This window comes from Miniopterus schreibersii (genome assembly GCF_964146895.1).
Source record: "Miniopterus schreibersii genome assembly, chromosome: 21".
Lineage (NCBI taxonomy): Eukaryota > Metazoa > Chordata > Mammalia > Chiroptera > Miniopteridae > Miniopterus > Miniopterus schreibersii.
The window spans coordinates 9,815,759-9,834,472 of record NC_138123.1 but is presented as its reverse complement, the minus strand read 5'-3'; the positions used below and the strand labels follow the sequence as shown (position 1 = coordinate 9,834,472).

The 18,714-nt window shown below is 43.4% G+C and overlaps 1 protein-coding gene across 6 annotated transcripts in view; it reads left to right on the top strand.

The window, feature by feature from the left end:
• The window catches only part of SDCCAG8 (SHH signaling and ciliogenesis regulator SDCCAG8), a 157,210-nt gene that overhangs the window by 105,880 nt on the left and 32,616 nt on the right, over positions 1-18,714 (top strand). For all 6 annotated transcript variants that reach the window (XR_013997863.1, XM_081123963.1, XM_081123961.1 and 3 more), the window contains one exon: positions 3,110-3,241. Coding sequence is in view for 5 of the 6 variants with exons in the window: in XM_081123963.1 (XP_080980089.1) it covers positions 3,110-3,241 (132 nt within the window). In the remaining variant the exon portion in view is untranslated. The remainder of the gene's footprint in view (positions 1-3,109; positions 3,242-18,714) is intronic.

Genomic DNA, 18,714 nt, shown 5'->3' with positions numbered 1-18,714 from the left:
GAATATCATGGAGAGTGGGGATGGCGCTTTATTAAATAACACCCCTGATCTTCATTTGTTTCATTTTTTTCCAGTTTTCGTTAATTTGCAAAAATTTGCTCTCAATTCTTTTTGCTTTTATGAATTTTAAAAATCAGTGACTTTATTTTTTCTTTTAAATACAGGTCCATTGTAAAAATTCAAAAAATATGGAAAAAGAAAAACAAATTTAATTCCTAATCCTGACACTTAAGAGATAAACCATATTAATGTGGTATACGTGTCAAAATTTTTTAAAATTATAAAGCGAAATTCCTGTCTTAACATATTTTTTTAATGTTTTTATTGATTTTAGAGAGAGATAAGAGTGAGAGAGAGAGAGAAACATTGATGTGAGAGCAGAACATTGATCAGCTGCCTCCTGCATGCCCCTGATTGGGGATCAACCCTGAAACCCGGGCAGGTGCCCTGACCAGGAATCGAACCAGTGACCTCTTGGTACATGGGACAATGCTCAACCAACTGAGCCACACCGGCCAGGGCTCAGCATCCTATTTTTAGGTCAATAAATAACACCAACAGATAGCCACATTATCAGAATAGCATCCTGATATTCCTATGTGTAAGTAATGTAACCAGTCTTCTACTGACAAATTTCCAGGTTAAGTTTCCAGACATTGCGTTGCAGAGCAAGGTTGCTTCAGGAAACTGTGCTACAAGGAACATTATGAATTTTTTGTGAAAAATTTTTATATTATAAAACATGTCTCTCTTGTGATTTTTCTTTTTTAAAAGTGACTTTTATTCTGGGAAAGTACCTAAGAACAGATAATTATTCTTCTGCATTTTTTTCCTAATTTGGCTTAAGAAATTTTTTTGTCCTTTCAGAATTTTATTTTAGTGCACAGTGCATATTGTGATAGGAGATACTAATCTTGGAAGAATACTAAATTAACAATTTCTTAGAGAGCTGCCCCTAAATTCTTTTATACTGTGTGTGATTTTGAAAGGAGAAACATAAGTCATTATTAACTGATTTAGGTAAATTCTTATTAGGAGAAGCAAATGTAGATTGAGTGTTTGATCTGAGCTTGAAAATGAGATAATCCATGCCCTCATGTACAATCTAGTAAGAAAGCTGAGGCACAGAGCACAGCCCCAAGGAATAAATTATAGGCTAATGCATGCATAAAAGCTAGAGGTAGTTTCAGAAAATGTGCTGACTTATTGAGAACTGCCAGGTATTAATCAGGGCAAGCTTCCTTTGATGTGACCCTTGAACCAAGGTGAAAACAAAATGAGAACTGAGGTGAAGTGGGAGATCACTTCATCCATGTGAAGCAGCTTGGTCTTTGGGATGAATTCCCTTAGCAAATTTAAAGCTTTTCTTGACCAGGAAGAACAAGCTCTCTCACCTAATGGAGGAATCCTTTTTTTGGACAGAAATGATTTTACAGCAAGTCTTACTTAAACTTCAAGAAACAAGCCAATTATTAACTACTCATATTTTAATATGCAAGGGTTTTAAACTCTCATTTCTAACCTGTGAGGCAGTAGATCATGAAGATATGGTGGCAGTGTGTGCAATGTTTAATTAAAAGAAGGCCAAGGATACCAGTCTTCTACTGACAAATTTCCAGATTAAGTTTCCAGACATTGCGTTGCAGAGCAAGGTTGCTGCAGGAAACAGTGCTACAAGGAACATTATGAATTTTTTGTGAAAAATTTTTATATTATAAAACATGTTTCCCTTGTGATTTTTCTTTTTTAAAAGTGACTTTTATTCTGGGAAAGTACCTAAGAACAGATCATTATTCTTCTGCATTTTTTCCTAACTTGGCTTACGGAATTTTTTTCTTCAAATTTCTGATCTTCCAATTTTAAGAGTCATCCAAGACACTGAAAGGGTAACAAACTTCCCGGGGGACACAAGCCATCACCAGAGTAGAAATCTACAATCCCAAATGAAGTATGTGGAGACAGAAAGAAGGTTGGGGGAATGGTACCTGACATAGCAAATTAGAGGAAGGTGATCTGAGGTGTCTACTGAAGCAAGACGATCTGCTCTCAGGATTCCAGAAAACCTTGGAAGGCAGGAATGGTACATAGGACTGAAACCAAAATTGACAGTTTCACCCCCACCCCATGCAGCCAGGTGACTGTCACTCTTCTGCCCAGAAAACTAGGAGTTTCCTCTCTGAAGAGATTTAACCAGCAGGCTCTGGTTAAAATAGGGACAATGAAGTTAGAATAGAGGATTTTTAGAAAGTCTGCATTCTGAAAGGTGAGATCCCTAGCCCTCCTAGGCCACAGACGGTCGGGGTGTACACATTAAGAAGGAAACTGGAGGTGCCTTCTCTTGAGAAACAGAATGGCCACAGTGGAAAGAATTACAGATACTTATATCGGGAATCTCCCACAGGAAAAGATGACTTGCTGCTCAATCACTCTTTCACTAAAGCCCACTCCTTTGGGGAAAATAAATGTACACAAATGCAAATGTAATCATAGTATATCACTTAGCAAGGACCAATACTTAGGTAGTCATTGTAACATAAATACTAATAATGATTTAACTACAAGCTGAAATGCTAATAATTACATCAACAAGGTGGAGACGGGAGAAGAGGGCATATAAAAGAGTTTAATCTTCATTTACCATAATGAATCAGTAGAAATTTTTTCATTGATGGAATATGAGGTATTGATATAAGCAAATTAAGAAATACAGAGATAAATACCAGAAGAAATAGCTTTTGAAAATTAAAAGTATTTGTCACTGCTCAGCTGGATGGGAAGTCAAGGGGCAGAGGACTGCCATTTTTTATTATTATTCCTTTTAGAACTATATGATTTTGATCATGTGCCATTAAACTAGCTATGGCAATTAAAAGAAACTGCTCTGTGTTATAGAAATAAATTAACCACTTGTAGGGTCCACTTGAGTCCCTACAATATACATCCCTCTACTAGATATTTTGCAATTTCGGAAATATTTTATTTTACATAACATTTTTATTTACACTGTTATGTTTAAACATGGAGTTTCAGACAATGTTAAGATTATACAGTTAAAACACGCTCTAGTAAGAACCTTTAACGTCTATGATTTCTGTTTTCACTTCTCCAGATCCGAAATAGCTCAGCTAGGTCAAGAAAAAAGGTATACATACGAAAAACTGAAAAAGTTACAGAAAAGAAATGATGAATTGGAGGAACAGTGCGTCCAACATGGGAGACTCCATGAGATTATGAAGCAAAGGTAATAGAGCTTTAATAATCACCTGATTATATATATTGAATATGTTTGGTTCATAAACAGAATGGGAATTGCTGTGCAGTAAATAGAATTCATGGTCACTACACTCCCTAAGGGACATGCTCAGACTCTAATACTTGTATGTATTTAGGCTTTCTCCACTTAGGCTGTTCTTATAATACAGAGAGGAGAGCACACCCCCCTTTACTAGTCCCTAAATACGTAGAATTAGATTTCTTATAGAACACTAGGAAAACCACCCACCTTGAAGGTGTATGCTGGTAATGTAATATGGAGGAATTTCAAAACTTCTCTAGAAATTAGGTTCTATGTGTTTTTTGTAAGATAAAACAGGTAGTAAACCTAAGAAGGTCAAATATCTAATCAGAGTTTGTACTGACAATATTGCTAGAGTCAGGATTGGGCTCCAAACCCTCTGGTTCTTCCCAGTGGTGCTGCTTCGAGCAAGTAAACAGATGGGAGAACTGTTTCGGAAGTGTGATCAACAGGACTTAATAACTGATTGCCTATGTTGGGTGGAGAATGGGGACATATCAAGGACAACGCCCGCATTTCTGACATGAGCAATGGATGCATAGTGGTGCCACTTACTGAGAACTCAAAAGCAGCAGGTTTGTGGTTGAGATGGTCTGAGTTTGGGATGAGCCCGAGTGCTGAGTGTTGGCCATGTTCAAATGCATCCATTAAATAAGCAGGTTATACAGTTATACAGTTTCCCATAGCTTTTTTCTTTCTTGTATTAATTTATTATCTAAATTATATACATAAAAGCCATTGACTGACGACACGAAGCTGCTGAATTGAACTATCTTAACATTGAGATGGTTTTACACAACTCAGATCAGCCCTTAGGACGAAATCAATCCAAACTGTAGTTGGTCATAATTTCTTGTCCTTTCTGAACTTGGTTATAAAAATAAATGCCATCTAATCAGCTTGATTCCTTCGCGTCATAGAAATTCATTCAGAAAAGTTGGATGAATAGAAGAAATTTTTATTCATGGCCCCACATCTTAATTTATACTCTGTATATAACATCTGTATGTATATGTCTAGATAATACTTCCAGTTTCCATTGGGGGGGGAAAAAGAGGCTCTGTAAGGATCGAAATGAATAAAACCTTGTATTTTCAATGCCTAAAATATCTCAAGTAGAGAGCGGTTACAGTAAACTTATGACAGTGTTTGGCTGATGCATAAATTTGTCTGTATAGTAAATAGTTTATCATGTTATACCCAGAGGTTATTTTACATCTGCATCCACTGTTCTTCCTGAGACGGAGGGTTTGAGAAAAAGATGCTAGAAGGCTGGCAGTGTCGGGCAGATGTGTGTCTCTACCTCCGGCGACACTGGATGTAATTTAACTATAAAAACGTTGCAACCATCTGGAGAGCAAAGTGGCTGAGGCCTGGCGGGCCCTGATGGGAAGTTCGGAGGAGACCCGCTCGACTTCACAGGCCCTGGGTTTATATAAAGGAGGCATGTCAGGCAGTGAAGACGGGGCAGGCCGCTGGGGTGTGTCCGCAGCCCCCCCTCAGACTTTCAAATGTCACACTCAAGTGTGTCCTTGTGCCCATGACACACTGCTGCCGGGTTTTACGCCCATTCTACCTTCCAAGTAAAGCCATGATTTTCACAGAGAGCCTCATCTGTAGAAAGAACTTTTTTTTTAAAAAAAGCCACAAAGTCCTTTCTGCTAGTATGTGGATCTTACCTTTTTTTTTTTTTTTTAGAGAGAAAAACTACATTACAGCGTCACTGTCACAGAATCTTCCAACATGGAAAGTTAGCAGCTGATTTCTTGTTCACAAAGAAAAAGCTTGCTAACGGCTCTGGACCACATTAGGGTCAGCCCCGAGAGACACAGTCCCCCCCCTGCTTCACAAAAGTGTTTGGCTGTGTACCTCTAACAGTTAGTGCGACTCGAGTTTCTGCTGGTTTGCTTGGCGCATCTCCAGCAAAATAGTCCATTAAAATTCAAATCCATTTCCTAATAATTGAGACAATCAATTTACATTAAACAAGGCCCGATTATAATTTCATGTACAATTTAAATTCTATAGAAAACAATCAGTGGGCAATAAAGAGGGACACTCATTTTGATGCAAAGGGATGTTTTTATAGCTGGCATAAACAAATCTTTCATATTTTCAAACTAGTTCCCTCTTTCTCTTTGGTGTAGGGGGGACTCTGTTGTGTGTTTTTTGGATGGAGGGACAAGTGTGTGTCCGTGGCTTCATGTTTAGCGAGGAGCATGGCTTTCTCTCAGCGACATTTCAATGGAAAGGGTTGAGATGGAAGAAGGTAGTAGTAGCTTGCTTTTGGGTGCAATCCCTCTTCATAAAGGAGCAAAGGGGGTGCCCGGTGACAGTTAGGGGGCGACACCTTTGTGAAGGAGACCAGGTACCTAGTGCTCCTTCAGAGGGGCTGGGGAGGATGCGCAGGGTGGGGGTGAGGTTGCCATGGCTGTGTCCCTTTGTGCCCAAGAGTTCCTGGGAAAGCTTCGGGCCCCCAGCCAGGGGGCTCCCAAGGCAGCCAGGCTGCAAGAATGGGCCCCCCACCCCCCTCAGCTCTCACGCGTGAGCTCTCAATGAAACCGGTATTGTCCACCAGGGAATACTGTTAGGGGGAACATAGTAAAAATAATGACGAGATGGAAAACAAATCCTGCCGGAGCCCGGGAATGGAGTTGGCTTCCGCTGGCTGAGTCTGGCTGTTTCTATAAACGGTGCAGAATAGAAACCGGATGTTTGAAATCTCCCCCCCCCTCCCCCCCGCCTTCCGCCTCAGTGTCAGCACACTTGCTATTTTTATTATTTTGTATTTATATTCTTATTTCTCAATATTTGCCATTTGTGTGGGTAACACATTAATTTTTAATGAAATATTCTCAGACTCTTGGAATAGCTGAATCGTAAAGGAAAACTTGAAATTGATATCGGCTCCAAGGCAGCATATAAACTGAACGTCGAGCTGCCACCTTTTCTCGTTCACAAATGGCAAATGGGTGTTTTAAAAGATACGTACTTAGATCGAGATCTCTTATCTCTGTATCTGAGTTTAGTTGTGTAATTTTTGTGGCACAAAGAGTAATTCAGGCACCATTCTCATCATTAAAATGAAAGAAATATCAAAACAATACGTCAGGCAGTGCTCTTAACAATTTTCTCTTTATCTAGAAACACATATTTTTGTCAAGCCTCATGGTTGTTAAAGAAATTCACTTGTGACTTAAATTGAGTCTTGAGCTTAGTTTTTCATTTTAGTTCTGCTGCAGAGCTAAAGATTTCCTGAACTTTGTAATTTCAGCATTGAATAATTTTGTAATTTTATAATTTTGAACTTTATAATTATTCAGAACTGAATAATTTTCTCCGATCAGTAATTGTAGCTTTGTAGTTGCAAAATTAATACAGGAAATTATTTAAACAATTTTATATTGCATACTATTCCCAGAACTGCAGCTTTGTAATCTACTTTGGAATAGTAAATTAATAAGAATAGTTTCTTGCAAAAGTTTTTATTATAGAAAGACTAAACATTTGAGAGGTAACATCTTGGAGACTCTTTTCCTCTTTTTGGATTATAAAGATATTAATTGATCAATGTTATGTTGGTAACTTAAGTCTTATTTTCATCACATATATTCTTTGTAACTAAAATTTCTGAATAACTGTACTTTACTCAAGGAAATTACTTACTCTTAATATTAACAATGAATTGATATTGAATGGCATTTTAAAGAGTCAGAAGAGACCTGGAAGATTATAGAGTCCAGCTCCTCTTACCACCCACCCCTCACCCTCTGTCCTTACCCCCAGCACGGACACTTCATAGTTGAGGAAACAGAGGCACAAAGAGGTAAGGTGACGCAAGCCTTAATCTGTGCTTTCTGACTTCTGGCCTAGTGTTTGCTACTGTTCCCACCCACTCATGTATGTGTACCCAGAAATAGGGAGGTGGCCTGGTACTAATAATCAGAGGGAAATTGTTACGTGCAGATAAATAATCAGATGCTCAGCAGAAACTGTCTTACCCCGTAAGCTCAAGGCCAGAAGCTGGACGGTTAATTGAAAAGGTCAGGAAATCCTAGCAAGGCTTATGTGACGTAGGTGTTGGGCTAAGGCATTTCCCCTGTGGCCGGATCACTTGATTTGGAGTGCCCCTCATTGTCCCTAGGAAACCCCACCGAAACTGCATCTTTTGGTTCCTCTAAACCAGCTGAGGACACAGACGCTTGAGAAGGAAGCAGCCTCCACGCGAGATTCACATTCTATGGACCCCGCTCCGCCCAGTCTTCTGGCCATTTCACGCACACCTAACTTAACAGCCTTTTCAAAAGCTCAGCGTTGTTGACTCTAAATTATTCTACTTTGTTCTCATAGACTCAGCAAACTCTTTTTTTAACAATCGTGTCTCCAAGTTCACTAAAAATTAATTGTGCTTATGTAAGCAGCGTGAACAGGTTTGGGAAGAGACACGGCGACCTTGGGAAGTGCAACGGGCGGGAGCAGCTGTGCCCAGTGGGCTGGAGAGTGGCCGTCAGTGGCCATCAGTACTGAGTGTACCCTGGACATCGTTCAGTCCGTGGAACAGAAAAGGAAAGTGTTGGTTCATTAGGTGACCAGGGTAAGAGGCCGTCTGTCCAGAGAGCTTCTGCTGGGCCTTGGGAGGAGCTCCAGAGTCAGGCAGATGGAGACGGATAGCATCCCAACTAGTTTTATAAGAAGCCTCTGCATTGCATTCTCCATGCACAATTTTTCTTTTCATACCGAAGAGAGACCTGGGGACAGAAGAAAGGGGATGTCTGTCTTTGTTCCTTTTTGCTTTCTCTCCCCCGCCCCGAGCTGGGCCAGTGGAGCCTTCTTAGGCCAAGCAGACCTTCCGCCACTGCTTGGCAGCCACAGCGGTGGCCACGGTTCAGCCCAGAGAATCGCCCCTCGTGTAATTTCCAGGTGGCCTGCCCCTCAGCTGGGGATGTTCGGGGCCCTCTTCAGGGAGCTGACCTACTCCTTGCTTAAAGTCCTGGAAGGACTGCTTTCTTAGGGAAAATGCTACTGAAGATGCAGATGGTTTCCAAATGGGTTGAGATGAATTTTTGGATAAAAACCCCTGCCTGGTTTTGAAAGGGTGCTATGAATGCATGAAGTCTCTTTCCTAATCAAGGAATGAACACACTGACAAGTGATGAACAGCTACCCTCTCTCTAAATTGGGCGAATATAGCCCTTCCATTTCTCCTTTTATTTATTTTAATTTTCGGTCCGAGCATCAGTTCTCTTTTCTTAAGTAGGTCATAGTATTTATCAGGATGACGATTATAGCACACAGCTGCTTTACCACAAGCACGTGCGATGCTAGCACCTCGCCCCCCCCCCTCCCAGCCACGTTTGCTGTGGCCCACAGGGGCTGGCAGTTCCCACGCGTATTCCATGGACAATCAGTCCTGCAAAATGGTCTTTGAGAAAGGACTGCAGGATGTTTTAGTCTGGGGACATATTGTATAAGCTATCCACTCTTCGGAGGGTCTGAACACTCATTCATATAGTAAAAGCCTTGAGAAGCCTTAGAAATTACTCAATTTTAAAGTTTCAGTTGCCTTTAATTAAAATAATAATATACATAAATAATATTTGCAAACACCTAAAACTTTACAGGCAAGGGTATGAGGATGTGGCCCTGCAGGGATGTCTTTGGAGACATCACCACGCTCAGTGTGGAAGTGACCCGCTGTGGCGCTTCGTGGGGACCCGGATGGTTTCCCCCGCTCTGTGATCCCCTCTCCTCCCTTCAGCCCTGGTTTTTATTTTCACTTTGCTTCCTTTCTACTGTAGTGTGAGGCCTGATTCCAAGTCCATGCTTTCCAACCCCGAGGCAGGAAGGGCTGCTCGTGGCCGGAGCCGTTGCTCACACCCCCGCTGCCAACAATGCGCGTCTGTTACCTGCAGGTGAAACTTGACGCGCGACGGATCCAGGCCCCTGGGACTGCGTCAAGGAATGGATTTAGGGAGGAACAGGCCCTGGAGCCCTGGGCTGCCTGTTACCCCCACCTGGCTCTGATGAGCAGAGAGTAAAGACCTGTTTTCCCCCAGTTTGTGGGCTCACCAAAGGCCAGTTTTGTTGTTGTTTTGGGCTTCCATTTTCTAAGGGCTGTAGCATCATTTCTGAATATATAGAGAAAGAAGATTGGTGTTTGTTCGTTTATTAATTGGTTTATTCACTGTTTTTTGTTGAATTTATCGGCCTGACACTGGCTAACAAAATTATACAGGTTTCAGGTGCACACGTTTACAACACATCACTTGTACACTGTTATCACCTGCACACCCCAAGTCCAGTCTCCATCCGTCACCACTGAGGCCCCCAAACCCCTCCTCCACCTCCTTCCGCTTCCTTCGCCCCCCAGTCACCACACCATTGTCCATGTCCATGAATTTTCTCCCATTTTTTTAAAAAAATTCATTCACTGTTTATACACACTGCTCAGGAATCTGCTGAGTGCCAACAGGTAGCAGGGACCTGAGCTAGGCTCAGAGATTAAAAAGATGCGCCCTACTTAACCCTTGCCTTGGAGAATTCAGTCCAGGCGCCCTGGCCAGTGCTTCCCGGAGCCCGGGATGCCTGTCCCTTCTCTGCCGGGAGCCCTCGTATTTCAAGAGCCAGGTCAGCTGTCACCTCCTCAGGGAAGCCTTCCTTAACGCCAGCCTCTGCAGGACCCTTTGTTCAGACAAGGCTTTGATCAAGCGCTCAGGGCCTCACGAGTATTCCTGGAATGTCTGGCTCTTCAGCCCAGGAGCCCCTTAAACACAGGAAACACCCTGGTCACTCTGTCTCTCTCGCTGTAACCCAGTGCCAGGCACTTAATCAATGAGTACATGACCTTTCTTTCCTTCTAATCTTTCCCAGTCTCTCAAAGCTGTAGAAGGGAAAAAATAATGAGACCAGCCAGAGGTTGGTGCGTATGTACAACTTTAAAAAAATAATTTTACAACCACTTGTCTGTGTCTTCACATTTGGGAAAACCACTCAATATATGTGGGTCTAATTACTATCATTAAGTAATATAAGTCTAAAGTTTTATTGTATAGTGATTTGCATCCAGTGAGCACTCAATAAATATTCATCACAACTATTAAATATGCTTCGATCTCATTAAGACCAGAATGGCCGCTCCCTCTATTTAGGCCACTTAACCGCTCGTTGTGTTATTAGCTGGTCCTTATTTTGCAAGGTCCGTAGGTCGTGTTTAATGGAGCTGCTAGTTAAGGTTGTTAGCAGTTACATAAATGACTTTGACTGTACGAGTTTTATGACAGTCATTTGGAATGAGTTATGTATTTGGAATGAGTTATACAGTTTCTAAGCTTTTGCTTTCCCCAGTGGCCTGATATATTAAAGAAAGATTGTTGAGTTGCGAATTTTGTATGAGTTTGTGTTTTTTTTAATCAGCTCAATTTGACATTTTACATAACGCTAGTGATTTCTGTATCGCAGACAAAGGAGATAATATAAAACTGAGGCTGGGAAACATGTCTCTTCCTTGACATGGCCGGGCAGGACGGCCCTTGGAAAGATCGCCATTCTTGTTCAGAATATACCCCTGTGTCTCTCCCACCTTATGCTAATCATTTCTGTGACCCACGTCCCAAAGTGCTCCAGCTTGTCCACGTGGCCCCTGGAACATCGAGCTAGTGTTGTGTTCCGTATTTCTCATTTTGAATTAATGTCAGTGTTCACCTGCAGGGTTATCTGGCTGCATCAGAGGACCCGGGACTGTTTTGGGTCTTTTTCCAGAGCAGGGAGCCCTAAGAGACTGTAGATGAGCAGAGACCAGGAGCCTCCCTGGCCCTTTCCCCTCACGTCCACACTCCCATCTCGGGGTGCTGAATCTCCCACTTCAGCGTGGAGTGAGTGACCCCAAGGAGATGTGTTTGGATCTGATCTCCAGAAAGCTCACATGAGAGCCAGTTTCAGGGTAAGATTTGGGGGGCTGGTAGGCCCCATTCCAGTTAGCTCCTCTCTTGTTTCTAGGTTTCTGTTTTCCAGCACTTAGTGCACTGTATCCGCGGCATTGTATGTCCTCTCATTAATCTGCGAGGTCTTCAGTGTGAACGTCTCATCTCGGAAGTTCCCGATAGGTACAACTATGTGGAGTTCATGAATAATTCTCTAGGAAATGGAATTGTTTTCGTTTCAAAGCTGCAAGCTCATGGTTAGGGTTAATGTATGCCAATTCCATATGTGTGCTCAGTCTTTCCATCAACTCGTTGGGATTTGGATTACCTGGCTTTATCAGCTACTTTTCAACCCTTTTAAAGTCATAGTATGGTTTGGTCCATTCAAAACAAAAAACAGGCAAAAGTGACCGAGCCCCTATCCCTGCAGGACCCAGAGCTAGAGAAAACATATTAAACAATCACCGAGCTCCACGATTCTTTCTTGTTCATGGGAGCGAGAGGTGTAGAGCCCTCACTCCAGCCCCGCCAGACCCACGGAGTAAAGATTTTAGGATACGCAGGTAACAGCCCAGGATCACTAAGGAGAGGCACAAATCCAGCCTGGGAGATGCCGGGGAACTTCGAGGAGGAAAGGAGGCCAGGACTTGACTTCCGAGGCTGGGCGAGGCTGCGTGCTGGGCAGAGAGACCTGGAGGAAAGCTCTGGAGAGAGAAGTGAGCTCGCGTGGTGCAGGAGCTACGAACAGGTCAGGGTTGGTGGGGAGCAGGGGTGCGCTGGGGATCCTCTCCAGGGCTCTTTACCCTGAAGGATGGGGAGCCAATAGAGGATTTTAAACAGGGCACCACAGCGGATTTGCATTTCAAATAGCTCACTCTGGCGGCAGCATGAAGGATGGATTCTAAGGGAGCCAGACAGGGAAAGTAGATGGGAAATGACTAGTGCTCCAAATAGAGGTGGAGAGGAGGGGTGGGTTGGAGAACTACTTAGGAGGTCAAATTGGCTAGTATCAAGTAATTTCCCCTCTTACTGTTAGTACCTGTTTCTTTGATCTAAATCCCAGGGACATTGTTTCATCTCTCTGGGACTGAACCTGCAGAATGCCTTAAAAGCCAATGATTTTAAAATGACATATGCTGGTCATGTCTTCATATCTTCATTTGGTTTAATTTTTCCCTAAAGCAGGACTACATTTTAATTTTCAAACGTACATATTGCTTATATCTAAGGCCATTTTAACTAGGCTTATAGTTTTTACTCTAAGTACTTTAAATCCCAAGAAATGGGTGTCAAGAATTCTATCAGAAAGGAAATTGTGTCTGACTTATCAACTCGGAAACATTGCCAATGGATAGCCTCCCTCACCTCGCAGCCGATCCCCTCTCCCTGCGGTACCATCTCCACATACCTAGCGCTGTCCTTGGTGCTAGGTACAGAGTCCTCCCTTACAGAAGGACACCTAAGGAGATAATAAAATAGCTTGTAATAAGTGTAATGACACTTCTCTTGGGCCAATCCTACCAATTAGGACTTCAAGCAGGATTATTCCTAAGAGAAGAACATTGAAAATAAACCAAAACATTATATCATCAAAATGTCTAACACCAGGAGATTCATTACATAAACAGGCTACATAAACTCCCTCCAATAGAATTCTAAAATTTCAATAAAATCAATAAAAGCACTTGTCGTAAGAAAAGTGTTTATTGACATGGCAAATGTTTAAAATGTATCTCCAAGGGGAAATAGGATAAAAGTGGTGTATATTACGTGACTCCATGTTTTTGCAAAAAAGAGATAGATTATAGATATAGATATAGCTGTATAGATATCTACCCAAAATATCATATCTTCTTCACACTCTAGCTTTGTATCCCACACATGTGGACTCGGATTTTTCCCGGTGCCAATTTGTGTGTGGAACTCAGCGTCTCCCTGAGCTCGCAGAAAGACTTCATAGGCTCTGACGCCTGCTGATCAGCATGGCCTTTGAGGGCATTGAGACCCTTTATACCATACATCCCTTAGGACTACTGCAACTGTCTCCATCAATAAACAGGTCTCTCCTTCAAAGTCCTCTCCAGGCCATGTTTTCACTCGAACTTTTCCCCTCTCTGCTTCTCCCCTTCCCGCAACTTTGAAATTCTTTGCTTTCTCATGTTCTGGGGATCACAGATTCCTCACCCCTCGTATGGGAATTCAGACTGGGGTTTACGCTCAGCCTTGTGAAAAAATTGGCCTTGAGGCAGGGTTTGGTTTGACACCAGCGTGGACATCTGTCTCCTTTCCTCCCAGGCTGGACTCTGGTCACCAAGGCCATCTCCGACTCTAAGTTACACTCTCCTTGGCTGGCCGGAGGCCCCGGGCCAGGTCTGCAGGCTCAGCGAGGTATAAAAGGCCAGGTCTCCTGTCTCTTGGGTTAGAGGATATGCAATATTCTTGAATTTGACTTTCCCTTTGGCTTCGTTTAATACGGTTCATTTTGTTTTTGATGGTAGTTTGTTCTGTAGAAACCAGGCAGGGTGTTGCTCAAATAGTAGGCCTGTCTCAGTGTAACATATTGGCCCACTGAGAGCTCCGAGGTGTGAATCACAAACCCGTCTCTGTACATGTCTGATTAGAGTGTGAATGTTCTGGACGTAAGAAAATCCTGTTCAGAATGATCAGGTTATATCATTTGCCATCAATCGTAGTTTCAGATGTTAAGTTGGTAGAATAACTGGCTGAGCCTGGCTCAGTGGATTCCCTCCACTACAGCAAAATATTTTTTTTCAATCAGGTAATTCAGTCTCTAATCCAAACTGTACTTGGTTCCTTCCTTTCCTTCAGACTCTGTCTGTGACTGGGACTGTGTGTTTAAAGTTCAGCGTTGTGCGTGGTATCCCTGTGATGATTTGAGCTCATAAAATCAGCTGTTTATAAGAGCCAACCTGAGACCGATACTACACAGCAGTTTAGCAGCAAATTTCTACTCTGGGTATTTAACAATAATTGGGATCTTTCTATTGGCTTTGCATAAACTCGGGTTAGTAGTAAAATCTAAGTACAGCCCATTTGGCAAACTCTTACGCTTCAGTCACAAATTCGCCTCCCGATTGTGCTTTCCTCACACCTAGCTCCGATCCTTGCCTGATGCTTTTTTAAATTCCCTCATTTACATACTGGGGTAAATTTAAAATGGGAACAGATGAAGGCTGCTAAACTTCCCTGTTTCACTGATGAACATGGTATTTGGCTTCAGCTATCTAGCTGTTATGTATTCAGTGACCTTTAAAACACGAATCAGATCCTTCTTCTCAAACACACCGCGCAGGGAGGGTGAGTATATTGTCTTCCCTTTGGGACGGTGGGTCCGAGACACGGGGGCCACGCAGAGGGCCTGGGAGCCAACTGCAAAGGGGCCAGAATTCAGTTTCCTGTTCACACCTGGTCGTCCGGGCAGAGAGGCCTCCGGCACCTAGAGCGACACATCCATCGAAATGCGTTTCCCCTTGTCCCGCAGCCCAGTGCCCCACGGCCTATGTCACTGCACCTCTAGGGCCAGGGTGTTAGGACGTATATTTTAAGTACAAGCAAGAAAAGAGATAGCATGTTTTGAGTGGCTGATACGGATTTGGCTCCTGCGGAGTGGAATATGCCATCTCGGTTTTTCCCGGTGCTAATAGTAATCCTGTCCCTCAGGGGAGCTAGTCTTTTCTCTGATACCTTGGAGAGATTGTCAAAGAGAAGCCTGAGCCTGGCGGGCCTTAAAGCGGTGAGACATTTTATTCAGGAGCCGTTGCAACAGGGACAGACACCTCAGTAGAGAATAGGGGTCAATTCCAAATACAGCAGGGACAAGCGGGGGCTTAGAGCCAAGGAGCAGAAAGGGGGAGAGCCGTAGATAGAAAGTTACTAAGAAGAAACATCAGGGGTTGGGGGGGTTCTGGCTAAACTGACCTTGCAGGATCCTCCCTGAAGGCTGGCCCAGGTGAGCACATGCCACCCCAGGGATGGCGAAGGGTAAAGGAACTTGATCAGGTACCGAGGCTGATCAGATATCTAAGGTGGGGATTCTCTCTAAACTGACAGGTTCTTGCTAAAACTGGGCAGTGCAGGCCTGACAGGGGCGGGCATTGAAGGCCAAGCTCAGAGCCTAGTTGAGAAGAAGGTTCAGCGGTGAAATTATTAAGTAACTGGGCTTCCGAAAATGCACGCTCTTTCTGTAACCTGCACTGTCTCCTGGTTACAGGGACCCGTCTGAGCAGCTTGAGAAGGGCCCTCGTTTGTCCTGCATCTTGCAGAGTGAGCAACACAGCACTGTGACCACTGGTCTGCTCAGGATTTTAATACACATAACAGCCCCGGCCGGTGTGGCTCAGTGGGTGGGGCATCGGCCCGAGGACTGAAGGGTCTCAGGTTCGATTCCAGCCAAGGGCACGAACCTGGTTGCAGGCTCGAAGCCCAGCCCCGGTTGGGACTCGTGTGGGAGGCAACCAATCGATGTGTCTCTCTCACATCGATGCTTCTCTGTCTCTCCCTCTTCCACTCTTTCTGAAAAAGCAACGGGAAAAATACCCTAGAGTGAGAATTAACAATGATATAAACATAACAATCGTGCCATCCACCGTGCGGGTGTCTGGCTTGGTCGGAGAAAGCTTCCTAGAGCCGGAGGGAATGAATGCTTGATGACAGGAGTAGAACCCACCTTCGCATAACTTTGTAACAGCGTCCATTTCAGTCTCAATAAATCAAAATCAACATTCATTTGAAAGCGATATACACTATTTATGATCAGAAGGCCAACATTCCTGAGACAAGAAAATCTGGGGCACATTTTTAAAGAGAAGCGCAATTTTAAAAGGGAGCCTTTCTGTTTTCAGAATGAAGGAATGAAAAGTTTTAAAAACTATCGCAAAGAAGTCCCGGGGAGTGTTGAGGTTTCCTTTTCCCCCTAACATGAAAAAATGGGCTACGTGCTAAGCAGTTAATTGCATCTCTTCTGTCTGTCCTGCTCGCACTCCTCTGGCCAAGAGACTGGAGGCTCAGACTTAACAAATGACCCTAATTCACATGTCTCACTCCAGATTCAGCTTGATAGAAAGCCACGCTCCTGTCCTTCTGTTTCACTTCAGGCAAACCCAATATATTAAATCCGAACTTAAAAAATGGATTAGTTAAGTGGTCATCCTTCACTTAACAGCGTCATTTATTGTAGCAAGTTCCCCTTGCGATGCTTAGAAATGGGGCTCTGTTTATTAGGCCCCGCCGTTTGGGCCACGTTTCAAGGGCAGAGAACATCTGATAATGTTACCTGGCAAACCAGCAGTTTCAAATGTGTTTCCATGTTTGGTTGGACACTGTCCTGAGCCCCAAAGAAACAAAATAATGGGTCAGAACGGTCCCCGCACTCAAGGCCCTCGTGTTCCAGGAGCAGGGACCATGGCACAGGCCGAATCCCGTGCCCGGGGCTGGGGCTGAGCACAGGCTTCCTCTTTTGGCCTTTGTCACCCATCGGCCTGGTTTGCTGGCTCCTCCAACTGCTTGTCCATGGGGTGAACCAGAAGCGAGCAGCGTTTATCTGCTCCTCAGTTTTCTCTCCTTGTTTGGTTCCCTGGAAGGAAAGCCTCAAGTTAGCCCTGAGAGGAGTGCTCAGGTCCCTTGGCCAGCGGGGAGATCCCCTCATTAGCAGTGGGGCTGGCCTGGGTCACGCAGGGGACTCAAGGTCGCCAGCCATTCAGGTTATTCAAAGATAAAACCTGTGGGGGGTGGGGGGGGCATTTCAGGAGATTAGTCTGAAGAACCTGCAGAAATATAGTCCGATGACAAATATGGGGATAAAGTAGCAACATAAATGTATTTTTTTAAATGGATGCCTCTAATTGTATTGAAACCAGTTTGGGAGAATCTGCTTAGAGAAAGTGATAAAAGAAATTCTAACGAGCTGTTAGCTGTGTCTGGAATTGTTTTCACTGCAAATACAGTATCTAAAGAAAACCAGTCATTTTAGCTTTTATTTTTACACCAATATGCCAGGGTCACAGGGAATCATTCCCAGCATTTTAAAAAGGCAGAGGAAGTAGTTTCCTTGTGTGTTTTGGGTGAGGGGGGAGGTTTGTGTGTTTCTTTTTCTTTTTTTCATCTTCTCCCCCTTTTTCTTATTGTGATTTTCCTGGGCCTTTCACGCCGATCTATTTAACTTTTTATTATAGAATTGGGCTGGAAAAGCCCGAGCTCAGCTAGAAAAATCTTTTGGTAGATACTATATATTTTAATCAATGTTAAGTACACTCAACCATGCTGTCTTTTAAAGAATATTTGTTTTTAAGGGTCTTTGTGCATTCATCAAGGGGGGAAAAACCCGACCAAATACCCTTTATTCAAATTGCAGATTCTAGGGGAACAGAGTGGCACAGAATATAGGGCTGAACTTCCAAAACAAAAGACGGGTAGTGGAATCATGGGCATCTGTCATGCATGCTGGGAGCACCAATGCTTCATGAGTAATAAACGGACCTTCTTTTCTGTCAGTTGCATCCTGCTTTGTAACAGTTTATTGATTATTTCATAATTTTTCTTTATGGAAAAGATCTTGTAAATATTCAAATTCAGTGAGTGCCTGTCCTGTTGATCCTGAAGATGTGAAAGAAATTTCATTCTCAGAGTCACATCAGCCGTGAAAATGATCAGAAAACTAAGAATAATTCATTTAAATGTCCCCATAGTTCAGTAGTTGGTTTGGGTTCCCAAACATAGTTCTTTCCTTTGAAATTGATCATTTATAGCTGATTTTTTTTTTTACCCTCACCCGAGGATACTTTTTTCCATTGCTTTTCAGAGAGAGTGGAAGGGAGAGAAACACTGATGTGAGCGAGACACATCGATTGGTTGCCTCCAGCATGCACCCCGACAGGGGCCAGGGATGGAGCCTGCAACCGAGGTATGTGCCCTTGGCCGGAATCGAACCTGGGACCCTTCAGTCCTCGGGCCAACGCTCTAGCCACTGAGCCAAACAGGCTAGGGCTATAGCTGGTGGCTTTAAATGTCATATAGGAGCTCTTCAGAAAACACAGGGAGAGACTGCACCCTGCTAGGCTGTGCTTGGCCTGCCAGGGTCCATGTTTGTACCCACTTCCCATTGTCATCTGGCATCACACACTGGGAAATAGTCTTTCAAATGCGGTGCGTTTATTTCTGAGCTTTCTGCTGGTGGCCGTCCTTGCACACATGTGCCACTTATAATGCTGGTGGCTGATGTCTAAGTCCAGTATCTAAGTCCAGTTTTTTGTTAGTTTTACGAAGTTTTTGTCCTAACACATTGACTTAAGTCACTCAAAATTGATTCTTAAAAGCGAGATCATCTCTGTTCACATCACTGCAACCTCACATGCGCTTTGTGAATTTCAGTTGGCACTTTCTAACCCTCTGTCACGTGGTTAACAAGGGTGGTTGTTATCATTTACAATATGAGGAAACCAAGAGACGGGGATTTTTTTACTTACACTGTGAGACAGCATTGCT